At 38.4% G+C, this 18712-nt stretch overlaps 1 protein-coding gene across 1 annotated transcript in view; it reads right to left on the reverse strand.

The window, feature by feature from the left end:
* Nucleotides 1-18712, reverse strand: part of Gnai3 (G protein subunit alpha i3) — a 44312-nt gene that overhangs the window by 7924 nt on the left and 17676 nt on the right. Inside the window, exons 2-5 of the mRNA XM_008850387.2 lie at nt 9517-9559; nt 9261-9402; nt 4020-4177; nt 1847-1975 (exon numbers count right to left, since the gene is read on the reverse strand). Coding sequence (XP_008848609.1) covers nt 1847-1975; nt 4020-4177; nt 9261-9402; nt 9517-9559 — 472 coding nt within the window. The remainder of the gene's footprint in view (nt 1-1846; nt 1976-4019; nt 4178-9260; nt 9403-9516; nt 9560-18712) is intronic.

Raw genomic sequence — 18712 nt, forward strand, 5'->3', positions numbered from 1 at the left:
AAGTTGGCCTTAATGCAGGGTTATATGGTAGAATTTAGAAGGTTGACTGAAATGTCACCATTCAAATCTTTCAAAGGAGACACACTAATACACCAATAATTCCAGTTTACTTCCCCATTTTCTTCTATAAAGTTCATAAAACTAGCAGAACACTGGAATTCCAAGGCTGGCTTTTAGTACATAGTAACACAGTATTATTGACTAACAGATCAACATTTTATAAACATTACCTCATAACTGAGAGGCAAGTAAGCAATTACACAATGCCTTGCATATGGTAGATGCTCAATAAATGTTTGAATAAATGGATAGTGGTTTTGCCTAGAGAGAAGAGGAAAAGGAAGAGGTGATAGTACTTCATAATAAGATATCTACATGCCAATAATAAAGTGGGTGTGGCACTCTAATTTGATCTGTCTACCGATTCCAGCATAGAAAGACAGGATTTACCTAACTGAAGACTAATCTATGACATCATCAACCAAAAATGTTTCCCCACACTAAATAATGGTCACAGTATTTAATGATAAGTGAATTACTAATTTTATACCACACAACGAAACATCATTCCTATGCTTTGCAGGACAATACATGTGGTTTCTGCTAATTTTGTTTAGTAAATTCATCAATACTTAAGATAAGCAACCAGTTTACTCTAAAACCATTCACGAGGTTTCAAATCTGGATTGATGTGTTAAGATTTCAAGGCCTCAACTGGTTTGTACTAGTATGTAAGACCTATGTGGATTTCACAAAGCCTGAGGAGCAACTGTTCGCAGAGAAAAGAGAACAGAAGATCTGAGGTAGCCATTACCTTTGTGTGCAATAATGCTGACTCTCACATTCCACACACAGCCATAACCAAGTAACTAAAAAGAAATCATGAATTGAAGGGGAAGAGTTTACTGACAACCTTAAAGGTCACAAATACAGAAAATGGAGCTAAGAACAGTTTTATTATTCTAAAAAGACCATTCCATTCATAAAGAGAAGCTGAGGCTTTCTTCTTAAGAAGTACTAGCACTATAAGAAAATTCTTTTAAAATACTAGAATGTTCTCTAAAATAATTGCTGTTTATGTTATATCACCCCAACATCTTTATTCCCAAACTCACTGTACTACAAACTTAATTGTGCATGCACAATTAAGATGTGCTATGCACATCTCAATCCAAGAGCCATTTCAAGTTTAATTCTGCCCCATTAAACTTAAAGGAAAATGGGAACCATTAGAGCAGAGTGGCAGTAGTCACAAACTATTACTATTTTAATATTATAATGACAGAACAAACAAGCCATCCAACTACCTAAAAAAGATGATTTTCAACCCATTTAGTATTGTTGCTAGTCTAACAAATATTCAATATTTATTCTGGCAACTAATAAAAAAGCAGTTGGAGATAAAATTTAAAATAACACAAATTGGTAATTATAAGATTAATTCTAATGGCAGGTAAGTTATTATTTAATTTTGAATTTAACTTCCTTCAAATGGCTACAAATATTATATTATCTAGAAGGAAAAAAAGCCTGAGCTTCTATCCATTGAAACATTAAGCTAATGGCTGGTAAATAAATTTTCTAAATCAAGGAAACTGCTTACAGAAATTTTACCCTCAGTAAGACATGTTAACTAAGGCATAGCCAGGTATATATGGTGGTGTATGCTTGTAATACCAGCACTCAGGAGGCAGAGGTAAAAGGATCAATGCAAGTTTAAGGCCAATCTGATTTATGTACCAAGTTCTAAGACAGGCAGAGGTACATCAGAAGACCTCGTCTCAAAAACAAATAAATATAGGGCATTTGTGCAAGACACAATCAGCAAAAAAAGCTAATGACTTACTTGAAGTACAGCTCTTTGAAGGTGAAATGCGTTTCCACAATGCCTGTGGTCTTCACTCTTGTCCGAAGAACATCTTGCTGAGTTGGAATGTAGTTGGTTTGGGATATTCTATCCAAATCATTTAGGTAACTAAATAAAATATACATTAGTTTTTACTTGGTAAAGCCAACCATGGGCATGATGGGTAAACAGACTAAACTAGTTGCTTGTCAAAAGTAGATTTGGGGACTGGGGATATAGCTCAGTGATAGAACACTTGCCTAGCATGTCCAAAGCCCTAAGGTGAATCCACACCAACCAACCAATATAAATAGATCCTGAACCTGTCACTAAACAGACAGAAATAGTAAATCTTCAGTATCACAGAATGATGAGGAAATAAAAATGCGAATCTAGCATAGGACAATTAAAGTAGGTTCTACACGTTAAAAGAAGTTTTAATTACAAGGCAAAGGCCAATATTTAAAAACATGGTAATGTTATTTTTCTTAAAGAAAAATTCCTGAAAATATGAAATGAATGAGCTGCGTACTTAACAGTAGAAAAAGCAAACCAAACTCAGCATAGTAGTGCACAGGCCTATAACCTTAGCACTCAAGAGACTGGGGAAGAAAGATCACAAGTTCTAGGACAGCCTGGGCTATATATAGCAAAGACCCTATCTCAGAAAACAACCCAATAAAAAAAATTAAACGACAGCCTGGGCTATATATAGCAAAGACCCTATTTCAGAAAACAACCCAATAAAAAAAATTAAACCAAAAGTTCTTGGATATTTAAGTTTTTATGTCAATTACATACTTAACCATTAGACAGACCATTAGAAAATGGCATCTGCATTACGAATACAGAAGAGAACTATATTCAACAAGAATATTTCCTAGGTGGGCATGCTTAAAAACCCAGCACTTGGGGAGGCTGGGACAGAAGGACCACAAGTTTGAGGTCAATATATTGACTACAGGTAAGTTTTAGGCCAGCCTGGGCCACACAGCAAGATCCTGTCTCAAAAAAGCAGTAGAGGTGGGGAGATTAAAAAGCTAAATCTTCATTAATTCTGGCAAAAAACTGAAGAGCAGGGGATACTATTTTAAGTGTATCATTATGATCCTCTATAAAACCGAATACTAACATTAATATGAAGCATATATGAACAATTACGGGGCTCGGGGACAACTCTAGAAATTACATGCAGTTAGAGAACTCAGAGCTTATTGAATGTTTTATGGAAAAAGCTCTCAAAAATCTACTTCTGATGACCACTGAATTAAGGAAACTATCAGCATGTGCAAAGTGAAAAATGCCATTTTTTAAAAGTGGACTCTTCATGTTTTTCCAAATCATTCCCAATGAGAGAGTAAGTTTTTAAAATACCATTTAGTTTCTTCTAACAATTTATGATAGACTGAGGATTGTAAAATGTAACCCTGGAGCAAATACCTTAATGACTGAAAGTGTTTTTTTTTTAGTACAGAGGGGGATACAATACAGATAACAAGTTCTCACCTAACCCTCCCCAAAAGTACATTAAAAGTGCACACTATGAATACAGATCTTAAGTATGTGTAACGGGTCAAAATGGATCACATGTGACAATAAAAGAGAAGTATTAACTACCAATTTTTTAAGACACTCAAAAGAACTTTCTTGACAAAAAGACAATTCAGCTTCGTCTGTAATACAGCATTCTCATTCATAGCAAACCCCACTATCTCACAGTTTGGCAAAAGATACATAAGTTAGTCCTTTAATCCCAGTACTCAGGAAGCAGAGGCAGGCAGAGCTCTATGAGTTCAAGGCCAGCCAGGACTACATAGTTAAGACCCTGTCTTTAAAACACAAACAAAACAAAACAAAACAAAACAAAACAAAACAAAAGAAAGGGATGTCCAATTCTAATTACCTCCTCTAGCTAGCCACTGTCTAACCTTATACAGAGGTTACTTGAATAAGAAGAGATCTAGCACCTGCCTCTACCAGATGTCTCTCCTTCACTTGCTTACCATGAATATGCCACAGAAATATATTAACTGAGTCAATCATAACAAAGGATCCTAAAGTCTTCTAAGAGTTTCTGTATTTAAACATTTCTTTAAGAATGGACACTGAATTCTCTCTAGGGTCACCAAGTTATTCTCCATACAGTTTCACAGGGGAAGAAAAAAAGCCTTACTATGAAGCAGAGTCATTGAGCTGATATTCCCTGGATCTGCTAAAGCATGCTTGCACCCCAGCATCTCGCCACAACCGTTTAATCACTCCTGCTAGTTCTGAAGTCATGACTCCTTCTTCAGCACTGCCAGCTAAAACAAATAATTGTCGGGCATCATCCTGAGGAAAGCAGTTAAGAGAGAGACACATGATTCTCCATTTCTCTAAGACTTGATGACAGTCTTGTTTTTAAAAAAGATTTATTTATTTCTATGTGTATGTGTGTGTGCCTGCTTATCTATATGTGCACCACATATGTGTAGGTACCCAGAGGCCAGAAGACAAGTGTTGGAGTCCTTGGAGCTGGAGTTACAGGCTGTTTTGAGCCTCCTGATATGCGTGCCAGGAACTGAGTCCAGGTCATCCCAAGAGCAGCAAGTGCTCTTAACCACTGAATCATCTCTCTTGCCCTGACAGTCTCCTGTCCTCCCCCGCCATGACACAGGGAGAGAGAGAGAGAGAGAGAGACAGAGACAGAGACAGAGACAGAGACAGAGAGAGTCATTCTTCAGAAGTTTTCTGTCAAGGTAGCATGGGAAAACTTGCAATTAAGTCTTCCCTTCCTCCTTACTCTACTACAGTTTTAAGCCAAGGAATGATTTTACTTCCTTTATTTCTCCATGCCATACCACCAGCCTCAGAAAAGATCTCTTCTGACTGGCTCACGAACCTCCATCCTGATAACTCATGATTGCTAACAGGAGGAAAACCATTGTCAGTAAGACAGGTATAAGTAATATATTCCCATTCTGTTAAAGGAAGCCTACAATAAACACAGAAATGAGGGTTAAAGAGATGGCTCAGTGGATAAAATACATGCTGTGCAAACATGTGGACAAAGTCTGGATTCATGTAAAAGCTGGATGCAGTGACCTGTGTGCCTATAACCCCAGCACCAGGATCCCTGAGTTCTCTGGCCAGCCACTCTGGCCAAAATTGCAAACTCCAGATTCAGTCAGGCACTGTCTCAAAACATAAGATGGGGACTGGAAGAATAAAACACCTGAAGTTGACCTCTAGCCTCCACATATGGGCGCGTACCCACACACATGCATGCATACAACACGTGTATGTTATACATATACACACAAATAGAAATGAAAAGACAAGCACATAAGAAGTAAAATCTAAACACAACAGAGGAACTAAAACATTCATCAAATTTAAGGAAAAAGCTTACTTTTCCACCCGCCATCCCAAGGAGACCAAAGCACCTAAGAAGCTGAAGCCTAGCAAAGGAAATAAATCCCTCAGGGAGACATCTGTAAAGTCTCTAGATTTCCCCCAAAGAAATACTAACGATGTTCTGAGAGGAGAAAGAAGGTAGCAAGAAGGGGAAAATGATAACAGAAAAGTGATCAAATCTCATGACTTCTACATACTGTTTCATAAATATTTAAATTCAAAATAAGTGAGAGGTAGAGAGGTCAGGAAGGGCCAGGAGACTGCTAACGGTTCTACTTTACTCATCCCTACTTGCGAATTTTAAAATATCTTTATTATTTTTATTTTATGTGTTTGAATGTCTTGCCTGCATGTATATAAGTGCACCACATGCATGCAATGCCCCACTGAGGCCAGAAGAGGGTGTCGGATTCCCTGGAACTGGAGTTATGGACAGCTGTAAGTAATCATTAAGACAAAGAAAGACATTTCAGATCTCAGATCAAATAACACCCCAAACTCTAAAACTTGTGCATCTAGCTAAGCACAAACTGCCCACATTGCACTCTAATTTTGCCAAGCTCTGCCTATTACTATTCACTCCTTCATAGTCCTATCCTGTGTTCCTTCTAGCAATGCTTTTAGATTTTCTCTGTAACAAAATTATGATCTGTATCTTTCCCCTCTCTTATTTTGTTTCTTTTAAAAATTTAGGGGGAGGGGGACAAGTGTGTGCTATGTATGCACACATGTACACAAGACAATGTGTGCACATAGAGGACCAGAAGAATACGTCAGGTGTTTTCTATGGCTCTCTGCTTTTTTCTTGAGACAGGATCTCTCACTGATCCTGGATCTTGCCATTTTGGCCAGACTGACAGCCAGCAGGCTCTGAGGATCTGCCTACCTTCACCCCCTAGTGCTGGGGCTACAGGTACGTGAGGCTATGCATGGCCTTTTTTTTTTTTATTTTTTTTTTTAAATGTAGATGCTTAGGATTTGAACTCAGGTTTTCATACTTACAAGTACTCTTAACCACTGAGCCACCTTCCCTACCCCTCTTTCTCTCATAAAAACAAAAGACAAAAAAAACTTGAAAGAAATTATTTTGCAGTGCTAGGGATTAAACCCAGGTTTTCAAAAGCATGTACATTTTTACTGAGCTATATCTTCAGTCCTGAATAATAAAAATTTTAAACAAAAGAAAAAGTTTAAAATGTTTAAGCATTATACAAATCGGCAAACACATTTAAAAAGTAAGTTTTTTTTTAATATATACAGTATACTGCTTTATCTAACATTTGAAAACTACACAGGTCCTGAAATTTGATCTAAACTCATGTAGGTATTCAAATAACTTAATTAAGCACTTGGTGTTTAATATCATGATATCCAAATTTTAGAAACTTTGAAATTCAGGGAATCATTACTTCATGTTTGTGCTGTTCTGACTCAGTAGTCTTTTAGGAGGAAACACTTTTCCCTTACCACTAACTGCTCCCCAACTTGCTCTTGCTTCCCCACAATAAACCCACAATAAACCCTTCTCCATAGGCCTATAAAGAGTCTCCTCTTAAAATAAACTTCTTCCTTTAAGTAGATATGAAAAAGAAAATTATCCCAGACTCAGCTCTACTCTTCTCCATTCATTGTCTTAGCAACCATAAAAACTAGAGGAACAAAAAACTACAAATACAAACCTTTACATATGAAAGAAAAAAGAATGATTAGGATAGGTGCATGCTGTAAAGCTAGAAGATTCAAGAGTCCTGAAAAGGAGTAAGAATGTCAGTTCTGGGGCTAGAGAGATGGCTCAGTGGTCAAAAGCACTTACTACTCTTACAGAAGACTCAAGTTCAGTTCCCAGTACCCACACCAAGCAGCTCACAAGTGCCTGTAACTCCAGCTCCTAGGAATCCAACATCTTCTGGCCCCTTCAGGTACCTGCACTCACAAGCACAGACCCCCACACAAAGAGACACAGACACATGAAATTTAAAAATAAATCTTAAAAAAAAAAAAAATCTCAGCTGTATTTAGTGATATAGGAGTATTAGAACCCAAAGATTAATGGCAAGTTTGTATGTGTATGCATTCACATATGTGCACGTGTGTATGGAGCCCACAGGACAACCTCGGGTGTTCTACCATTTTCTGAGATAGGGTCTTATTGGCCTGGCCCTCACTGATTCCCCAAGGATCCTCCTGTCTCTGTCTCCTCAGTACTTGGATTACAAGTACATACACTATAGCACCCAGCTTATTTATGTGACTTCTGGAGGTGGAATTCTGGTTCTCACACTTACAGAGCAAGCACTTTACTGAGGTATCTTTCCAGCCCATGATGATACAGGACATAAATGACACAGGAGGACAGGCAGTGGGAAAGAAATAAAAAGGGAAAAAGGAAAAGGTTTGAGAAACTAAGAGGAATAAATAAATGAGAAAGAAATCAACAAAGAGAAAGAAAATAAACACAGTATTAGTGACCAATTATCAGATACAACAAACATAAGAGAGTGGTTAGATAATAGGGAGAAAAGAGAAAAAGAGAAATGAAGTAAAAACATGGGAAAAAGCTAAAACAAAAGCAGATGTGAGAGGAAGAATGGAAAAGGGTTAAGACAAATAAAACCTTTATTTCACTGGAACTATCAAACTTCCCCAGACGAACAGTAAAATAGCCTCAGCAAGAGGACTGCAGTGAGTTTGAGTCCACCCTCAGGGCTAGATATAGCTTACTTAACCACTTACTCAGCACAGCTCAAGTCCTGGATTTAATCCCTAACAAGTGATCCTCTAAATTATGTGGTATGGCAAACCATTTTATAAAACTCAGAGTCCTTCTCATAGCTTCCCTTCTCTGTGTTACTCTTTTCTCCCATTATTTCACAACCTTTAATCTAGGTCCTATTCTTTTATTCCATCCTTAAGATATTTCCTACTCAAAACCAACCAAAGTCATAACTGCCCTTTTAATAGTTTCCCGGTCACCCTCCCACTTAATCATTGACTATTAACTGGCATTTGATAAACTCATAAACTTCCTAAGCTACAAGTTCTGTCTTTCTAGGCAAAGACCCCCCTGGTCTGGTGAGTTCTAGGTCATGTTCACTTATTCTTCCAGGATGCTTAAGTATTATGTCACTGAATACAGCTGACATCCTTTGAAAATAATCCTGTACTTTTCTAGTATTTTCTTGAAATTCCATTGATGATAATATAAAAAGTCTTCTGTCTTCATTTTGGCCATTCCCTCACTAGCATCAAACATCTTAATTTACAAACTAAACCCTTAAAGTCTGTTAAATATAATTAGAATTAATGACTTTTAAATTCTGACATGTATAAAGCATTAAACAATTATATTAGGATAAGTAACAATTCAATTCTATCAATGTGATATAGAATAGAGTATTTCTGAATAACTGAAAATCACTCAAAAGTGATGGACTTGCTGGGCGTGGTGGCGCATGCCTTTAATCCCAGCATTCGGGAGGCAGAGGCAGGTGGATCCTTGTGCGTTCAAGGCCAGCCTGGTCTACATACTGAGTTCAGGTCAGCTGGGACTACAGGGAGACCCTGCCTCAAAAAGACAAAAAAAAAAGGGGGGGGGGATAGACTTTTGGGACACTTGGCACTCATGCTTATGTCCTTACTCTGGGAAACCGGTTTTTGCCTTTGATCTCTACTCCTCTGAAAACAGAGCCAAATAGCATTACAATCTTTCTTTTAGAGATTAACTTATGACTACCAACTACTATAAAATAAAAGTCAATAGTGCTGCAGAGGAAGCAAATAAATAGAACAGTGATCACCAAAACCTGCAGTGTATCTGCAGTATACCTACAGAATCCCATTTCCTAGGCTTTTCTTGTGGCAGAAACTTAGTATCTTCTAAAGCAGACTGCTAGCACTTCTCAAATCAGCACAGTATTTTGCTTCATCTTATCTTCTTGTTCTTTAAAACATGACTCAAATTTGGCTTAACTCTACCTACTGAATAATAGCAAGTGAACAGGAAATGAGATATACTTACTGCCCTGGCAGCTTCCCCAAAATCAATCTTTAACCGTCCCATAGCTCTTATGATTGCAATGATGGACTGTATAGTGTTGCTGTAGACAACTACTTTATACTGTTTACATTCTTCCTCTGAATAGCCATCCTCATGAATGATTCTTTAAAAAGAAAAAACCTGAAGTCAACACCATGAACCTAAAATGAAAACATACTTTGAACTTTTATGCAGGGGGAGGAAATCCCGTCTTACAAAAGGCCCTGTTTAAACTTACTTCATCTGCTTCACGATGGTACTTTTACCAGATTCTCCAGCACCTGAAAGAAAACAAAACCAGACTTTTAGTTTCTCTACAATTAAGTATAAAGGTATTAGGGTAGGCCTGGTGGTGCATGCCTTTGATCCCAGCCCTTGGAAGGTAAGAGGTAGGTAGATCTCTGTGAGATCGAGGCCAGCCTGGTCTGGTGAGTTCTAGGCCAGCTGGGGCTACAGGAAGACTCTGTCTAAAACTAAAATAAAAAAGAAAGAAAAAACATAAAGATATTCAAATCAATGCAACTGGTAAGTCTAGATAAATGGAAACTAGTGGGAACTGGGTACTCTGCAAGAACAGCAAGTGCTCTTAAACACTGAGCTATTCTCCAGCTCTACATTTTGTTTTCTTTATATAACTCAGCAAAAAAAAAGTACAATATACTGAAAAGTGTCCCGAGTTTGTTTGATATCTATCATTTGTGTAAAATAGGAATTACTCAAAGATGGTAATATAAAATATTTTTAGTAGCATCATAAAACATGATATACACAATGAACATAGGCAAAAATACGATGAAGTTTTTGGTCTATGGCCTATTCGTTTTTATTAATTCTTCAGTGACTGCTTCCCTAAGGACCTAAAAAATGTTCCAAAAGCAATAATCTCTCATAGGGCTAGAGAGTCAAAACATAAGCAGAAAAGGTATTACCTCTACCTTTTCACTGTACAGCTCCTTCTGAGGAGGGACTGCACTACCCTCCTTAGCCCACTGGAATCACTTAACTAAAAATCACAAATGTCAAACTTTCAAAACTCCGGCAATCTGCCTGCCAGATTTTCCCTAGTCAATTCATTTTCTACCTTCCAAAATGCCTCTTCCAACACCACCTCCTCTCTCTCTATCACAAACTCTTCCTTATTTCTGACTCAGAAGTGGCAATCCTGCCTTTTTTTAAGAAAAATTAAAGCAACTAGAGAAAACCACCTGATTTTCCCATAACCAAATCTACCAACCTATCTGTACCTTCATTACATTCTCTAACTTCATCAATGGGAGAACTATCTCTCCAATGCCTTACTGCTCTGCTTATATACTTACTACCCTCATTTTACCTACTCAAGTTATGGCTGTTACACTTTCCAATGTTACTGAATTGTCACCATTTTCCTCTTCTCAGAGTCAGTCTTAGCATACAAACTGTACTAATGCTGTCTTTAAATCAACACCCCCCACCCCCACCACCTTTCCTTGACCACACTGGCTTTTCTCTATCTTCTACTCCATTTTCCCTGTACTTCTTTTTTTTAAAATCTATTTATTTACTGGTGGGGCAGGGTCAGACAGCATGTAGAGGACAGAGGATGACCCATGGGAGCCAATTCTCTTCTTCTACCATGTAGGTCCCTGGGGTTAACTTGGGTTTTCAGGCTTAGATGTAAGCACCTGTACCTGCCTTTACTGGCTAAGCCTTCTCACTGGCCCTTCTTGAACTTCTTTACAGCAAAACTTAAGTGTGTCATCTATACTCAAGACATTCCAATTAAGTACCTCCAATCTCTATCCACTCCAATTAGGCTACTGTTCCCACCAGTCTACTGAGACCACTTCACAAGATCTTCAAGCAATTTCCATCTTGACAAGTTCAATGATCATTTCTAGGCCCTTACTTTACCTTTAAAGCAGAAATTTTCCAAGTTGATGGCTTCTCTGCAGGCTACACAGGCTTGCAACCTTTGTGAGTCCTCAATTTCTTCTTACAGTTTCAGAATTCTGAAGGTGGTATATACTTCAGGACTTCTTCCTTGGTCCATTTCTCTACCTACATTATTTCTAAGTTATCTAATCTCAAGGGTTTGTTTTGGGTTTTTGTTTTTTGTTTGTTTTTTTTTTTTTTTTGGTCTTTTTGAGACAGGGTCTCCCTGTAGCCCGAGCTGTCCTGGAACTTACTATGTAGACCAGGCTGGCCTTGAACTCACAGAGATCCACTTCCCTCTGTCTCCCAAGTGTTGGGACTACAGGTGTGCAACTAATTTCATTTTATGAATGAGATAAATGAAGCAGGAAGGTCAAGTAACTTGCCCACAATTCTATACTAAAGTTGAAATGTCCACTCACAAAGTTGGTATACTGCCTATGTGCTAGATGCCCAAATTTAGATCTCTTATATCTTGATTTCTGATCCTGGCTCCAGACTCATCACTTACCTCACAAATCACATTAAATGTCAAGTAGGCATCTCAAACTCAAAATGCCCAATACTAAATTACTCACTCCCTTCTCCATTGCAAACAAAGCTGCTCTTCCCTCAGTCTTCTTGCCACAGTAAATGGCACTCACATTTACCTGGTTGCTTAGGTCAAAACTGACAAGTGACATCACAGAAATAACATGTAGGTGGAATGGGGGGCTCCAGAGCCAACATACATTAAATACCAGGAAGGTTTAATTTTAAAATACAGATACAATTTTAACAGTTTTTTCCTTGTACACTGGAAACCATAGTCCTACCTAATTCACTGCAAAGCTTCCATAATTATTTTTCCCATTTTTCCCTTGAGTCTGACTATGTAGCCCTGGAAGGCCTGGACTTGCTATGTAGACCAAGCTGGTCTCAAATTTATAAGAGTTCTCCTCCTTCTGCCTCCTAAGTGTAGGGATGAGAGGTATGCGACACCACACCCTTCTGGATCATGTCATAACTCTGACTAAAGATGGCCCGTGGCCTCCATTTATACTCAAAATAAAATGCACGGGCTTTAATAAGGTCCAATCTACTTCAGCCTCTGCCTACCTCCTTGCCCTCATTTCCTATTTGTTCCCCTCTATTCTCACTGCTCTTGTCAGACCAGCTTTTTAGCTTTTCCTTAAACATGTTAAACTGGTTCTCACTGAGCTTGAGTCTGACTCAGTCTTCACATTTGCTATTCCCTCTGCCTGAAATGATTCTGCAAAATTTTCTTTTTCACTTGAATTTCTGCTTCCCTCAGAACACTCCCTGATGAAATTACCTAAATACCTTCTCCTCCTACCCTGTGTCACATCTTTTTCACAGTATGTATCTTCTTCACGACAGACTTGCTTATCTCCTGTCTTCCCAACTAAAACAGAAGCTCAGTGGAGGCTGTATGGTCCTCTATTCCCAGGGCCTCAAACTGGGCCTGATACAAACAGGTTACTCAAATATTGTTGAACAAATCTTTAATAAACATGATAATAAACCAAATATTTCTCAACTTTATTAATCAAAATGAGTTAAAATTTGAATAGAAAAATTCTAGAAAACTATATTCTTGCACAATCAAGAAGTATATTTACATATACTTATTAGTTGATAATGAGGTAGCACAATGCAGTTAATATTCAAGTAGCACGGTATCTTTCTTATGACACTGTCAAAAAAAAAATCAATACCTCTATGCATACCTAGAAAACCTGATTACATTCTAGGGGAAAAAATGCAAACACATTCCAGTTATATGCTTAACTGTCTAAAATTCAGAATTCCCAGATTATCCCAGAGTAATAAATTAAGAAATAAAAAGATTAATGTAACGAATGGTCTTTTATACATTGAAAATAGCATTCCTACTTTTTGTGTCAGGTTATTTTTAAAGACATTATAAATAGGGGCTGGAGGGATGGCTCAGCAGTTTAGAGCATTGGCACATTATACATAAATCTCTTAATCTCAGCATTACTTTCTACCCATCTCAAGTTCTCCTCTATGTGTGAGATTAAGCATATACACATCCTTACCCTCTATGCCATCCTACTCCTCTCATGTTTTTCAAAGGCTCCCCTAGATAACATCATTTAGAGATACAGCTCAGTGCTACAGCGCTTGCCTAGAATGTGTAAGGCCCTGGGTTCAAACCCCAGGATTGATTGCAAAAAACAGAAAAAAAGAAAATGTCAGTTTGCACTTCCTTTTCTCTCCATACTACATAGTCTCCTTTTAGCTTTTATTAGGCATTCAGTCTGTCTCATTCAAAAGAAGACGTCTCTTACTGCCTACGGGATTTGTTTCAGTGTGTGTCCCAGGGCCTTTTATAGACATAAAGATTGATGCCTTGGCCCATTAGGCTTATAGATCCTCATGAAAAGTGCCATCTCCTTACCCATCTTCTAATTCCAAACACATTCTGAAACCTGAGAGTCACTCACTCGCTCTTCTAGGCTTACCAAGCTATAAGTGCCCTCTCTCCTTAAATATTTTTCAAATGAACCCCTTCTACTCTTCACGTATCTACTGAGCCTGACATTGTGCCTATTGTTACTGCTGTGTTTTTAAACTATCAGTTCAAAGTCCCTCTGCTTCCTCATCATCTCCAAATAGCACTATTTAAAAAATCATCAGTTTAATGACTCTCCAAAGTCTTCAAACACCTTTTATGACCCTTTGTTTTGAGATCTGTACTCCAGTCCTCCCTCAATCTCCTGTGCTACATTAACTCCAGTAGTAAGTTCTGTCTTCTATAAAATTTGTCTCTTAGTTGCCCATGATGTTTCTCACACTGTACTTCCCTCTCCAATAACATATATAGATTTGGGACCCCCCAATTTTACCTACATCTTTTTTCCTATATTACTTCAAAATTTGTAATTTTAAGAGAACATTTATTTGCCCATCAGGGAAACAACAGGATACAAAGAATGGGATATCTGTAAACTATTGCAGAGAAAAACTATGACTCAGAGTAGGAGGAAACTGAAGATGACCCTGTAGACAATAAGGATAGGGAGGGGCTGGGGAGGAGATAAACTATAATAGGGGAAAAAGTTCAGTCACCTGATACTTTCTCTAAAACCAGTCCAAAAAAGGTACATAAGTGGGTTATGGTCTTTTCTACTCATACGCTATGAAACAGGAAGTATTTCCTCAGGTATAAAACTGAGAAGCGGGGCTGGAGAGATGGCTCAGTGGTTAAGAACACTGGTTGTTCTTACAGAAGACCCAGGTTCGAATCCCAGCACCCACATAGCAGCTAACAACTGTCCGTAACTCCAGCCCCAGGGGATCCGACAGCCTCTTATGACCTCCGCAGGCATTGCATGACATGGGTGCACTTACCTACATGCCGGCAATACATGCATACACATAAAATAAAAATAAACAACTGAAAAGCTCTGAACGTGTTCTCACTGCTGAGATCACCAAATAATACTAAGCTCTCAAAGAATTTCACTGAATAAAAACCACTTTAGTACTGATGTTGGTGCAAATTCCTACCAGAAACAGGGTAACTATTCAGCAGTTGTTTGACAGTAATAAAACCCTAGATAGATCTCGATTTACATATATTAAAAAAAATACAACTATAACTGAAAAGTTACAACAAACTATGTCAAAGCATTAGTCATTTTCTTCTCTCCACCCTAAGAACAAAAACACTCTCTTCCTTAAATGTATTTTTAGCCCTGTTGACTACCTCTTCTGAGATGCCTTTTTCTTTTAAATACGTGTTTCTATGGAGAGATCTTGAAATTTCTAAAAATTCTGGATTTTAACTAGAGCACTGTCTCTTACAGAATCCAAACAGCAAAGTCCTAAGTCCTAGAATGATACACTTTTGGATAACTTTCTAGCCAGTGCTACATCAAGACTGCCTCCCTTTCCCCCCGGCCCCCCTTTTTTGAGACAAGGTCTCCCTATAGCCCTAGTTGGCCTGGAACTCACTATGTGGACCAGGCTGGCCCCAATCTCACAGAGATCCACCTGCCCCTGCCTCCTGGGTGTTGAGTGCACGGCACACCCAGCTCAAGACTCTTTCACAGGACCCCTACTGTCATGTATGTAAGCATGAATGACAATAGGCAGAGAGAGTCCCTTTACCCCAACACCAAGATGAAAGCTTGACCAGCAAATAAATTTGATTTTTTTTTCTAACTCAATTTTTTAGCTCTTGACACTGTGTAGTAATAAACTCAATGGAAGAGTAAACATTGGTGCCACTATGCCGTATCTACCTATATGGCCTTGGGTAAGTCATCTAACTGTAATGTCTGCCTCCTTATCTATGAAACATGAACAGCTTTGGCCTAGATGTGCTCTACAGTTACACTCTGGTATCTTAACACTAAGAGCTAACTAAATTTTTTATTTTAACAGAGAGGACTTAAATCAAGCCACAAATCCACATCTAACAACTCAACAATTCAAAACAGCTACTATAATGCAGTTATTAGCATATTCTCAGGACAGTGGGGAAAATCAATGTAAGGAATTAAGAGTTGTCTAACATGCCAGCTCCTATATTCAAGCTTGAAGGTACTCTGTAATTATATAGTTTCAAACTACCAGAGACAGCATTCAAGTTAGACTGCTATTGTCAAAACAGATGGGAGTAGGGACAGCAGAGAAGGGAAAAAAAGAGGGAAGGAGGAAGGAGAAATTTGAGTCCCTAACTACAACCAAAGATCACAAGAGCACAGTCATGCTACTTCCAACGGGGACATCCACTGCTTCTACTGATTTCTTTTCTTTTACATTTCTTCTTTTATTCTTGTGTGTTTGAATGTGATATAAGTGCATGTGGAGTGTATGTGAACATGCCCAAAAATGTGCCAGAGGACGACCTCATGTGCCCTGCTCTATCACTCTTCACAATTCCTTTGAGACAGGATTTCACTAAACCTAAGGATAGGCTGATAGCCAGCAAGCCCCAATGATCCTCCTGTCTCAGCACCCCCCCAGAGCTGGAGTTACAGTTATGCACAGCTATCTATGACATTTTATGTGGGTGCTAGGATCCTAATTCAGGTGTTTATGCTTATTACAAGCACTCTTATCCACAGAACCATCACTCTAACCCCATGCCTTTTCTCCATTTTTAAAATTATATTTATTTTGTGTATGTGTGTGTACACACAAGTGCTTATGTGGAGATCAGAGGACAATTTGATCAGGAGTCAGTTTTCTCATTCCACTATGTGGGTCTTGAGGATCAAGTTCAGGTCACCAGGCTTGGCAGCAAGAGCTTTTATAACCTGAGGCATCCCACTGGCCCCATGATTCCTTTAAAAAAAAAAAATTATGTGTATGGGGTAGGAGGGTATGTGCATATTTATATGCAGGTGCCTGCAGAGGTCAGAAGAGCATAATCAGGACTCTTGGAGTTGGAGTTATAGATGGTTGTGAGTCACCTGACATTGGTGCTGGAAACCAAACTTTGGTTCTCCAAAACGACAGCAAATGTTCTGAACTAAGTCAACTCTCCAGCCCCATGACTGCTTTAAAAAAAATAAAAATTAAAAGAATTTTTAAAAAACATGGGACTGGAGAGATGGCTCAGAGGTTAAGAACACTGACTGTTCTTGCAGAGAACACTGACACTTCTTGCAGAAGAACGGGGTTCATATCCCAGAAACCACATGGCAGCTAACAACTGTCTGTAACTCCAGTTCCAAGGGATCCGACAGCCTCTTCACGACACGGGTGTACTTACATACATGCAGGCAATACACACATACACATAAAATAAAAACAAAACAAAACAAAAAACATGCAGTTCACAGTAAAAATTTAGATTAAGGTCTAAATTGTCATTTCATGCAAATGTCTTTCAACACATTATATATACTTAATATAAAATCCAGCTCCTGCTTCCTTTCTGTTTATTTATTTTTGAGATAGGATCTCAACATGTAGCTCAGACTAACCTCCAATTTATGATCCTCATAGCTCACTTCTCAAATGTTAGGATTAAAAGTTTGTGGTAACAGGCTAATCCAATTGCTTCTTAATTCACCAAAAGGTTGGAAGAAGGGGCTGGACAGATGGCTCAGCAGTTAAGAGCACTTACTTGTAGAGAGCCCAGATTGGGTTCCCAGCACCCATATTGGGTAGCTCACAACCACCTGTAACTGGAGCTCCAGGGTATCAAATGCCATCTTTTGGCAGCTACCTGTATGCACATGGTACACATATATACACTTAGATACACACACATACACATAAAATAAATTCTTTAAAAAAAAAAAAAAAAAAGACTAGAAGAGGGTTAGGTAAGTGCCTCAGCAAGTAAAGGCACTTGCTACCCAGCTGATAACCTTAATTCAATACCAGGAACCCACATGAACAAAGAAGAGATCACTCTGATCTCCAGGTGTGCTCTGGGGTACACTTGCATTCTCCCACTCCCAAACATATATATAATAAGTAAACAAAATGCAATCATTTAAAAAATACAAATAAAGGCTTAGAAGAATTATAGAAAGAAAAATGTCTCTGAGCAAATAAAAACTGTTGTTTCAACAAATGTCTCCTACATGCCTAGAACTGCTGGACATTGAAACTTCAATTGCAATTAAGTTTGGGAATTATGATCTGGTGGGAGATATCAGAGATAAATTCCTTTGTGAAATTAGTAGGTCTCCTTAGTCTAAAGTACGAAAATAATATTTCACCCAGTCTAGTATCCCTCTAAACATGTCAAGTGTCTGACTATATACAGATCCCTGATAATCCTATTCAAGGTAAACTTGAAGTCCGTGCTGAGGCCCTCCTTGATTCCTTCTGAGTACAGCAATTACTCCCATTCTGGGGGCTGACAAAGGTTATTCATATCAGCATCAGTCTCACAGGCTAATTCTCACATTAACTTGCACATTATGTTCTTAGCCATTTATTTCGTTTTATCTCTATCCTGCTCTACTACTCTTTAAAACAATTATCTATCTTCCTAGATCCCAATCTCCTGACTTCTCCAAAGTTGTTAACTGGCTTTCCTGATTTTGATTAATATTGCTATGAAACCTTTTTGGGTATGGCCCAAAAACCCTTCCATGTTTGTGCACTTCTCTGCTAAGAGTATCCAGACCAGACTTAACCTAGCCCTATAGGACAGTGCTGAATGCCGTAACACTTGTACTTGGTCAAATTTTTGTAATTATTTGTGTTTGTGCCTGTTTAGAACTCCACCATCCCTAAAATCAAAAGAAAAATCCTTGAAAGTACAAACAGTGTCTTTTGTGCCCCCACCCCCAACCCAGAGCACAATCTAGGACAGAGTAGGCACTTAATTATCTGTGGGATGAATGGCTTGAGTTTCTATGATATTCAGTGGTTGCCCAATCACATTTTGTAAATGCCCCTTGCAATGGATGGAATTTTCAATGTGGGTTGTCAAAACAGAATTCCCCTCCTCTGCTATCCTTACTCAGCTCCACACCCACTCCTGGCTATGCTTTCAACTCTTACCCTATGACCATAAT

The sequence above is a fragment of the Nannospalax galili genome, unplaced genomic scaffold (assembly GCF_000622305.1).
Source record: "Nannospalax galili isolate Female #2095 unplaced genomic scaffold, S.galili_v1.0 scaffold5, whole genome shotgun sequence".
In the NCBI taxonomy this organism is placed as follows: domain Eukaryota; kingdom Metazoa; phylum Chordata; class Mammalia; order Rodentia; family Spalacidae; genus Nannospalax; species Nannospalax galili.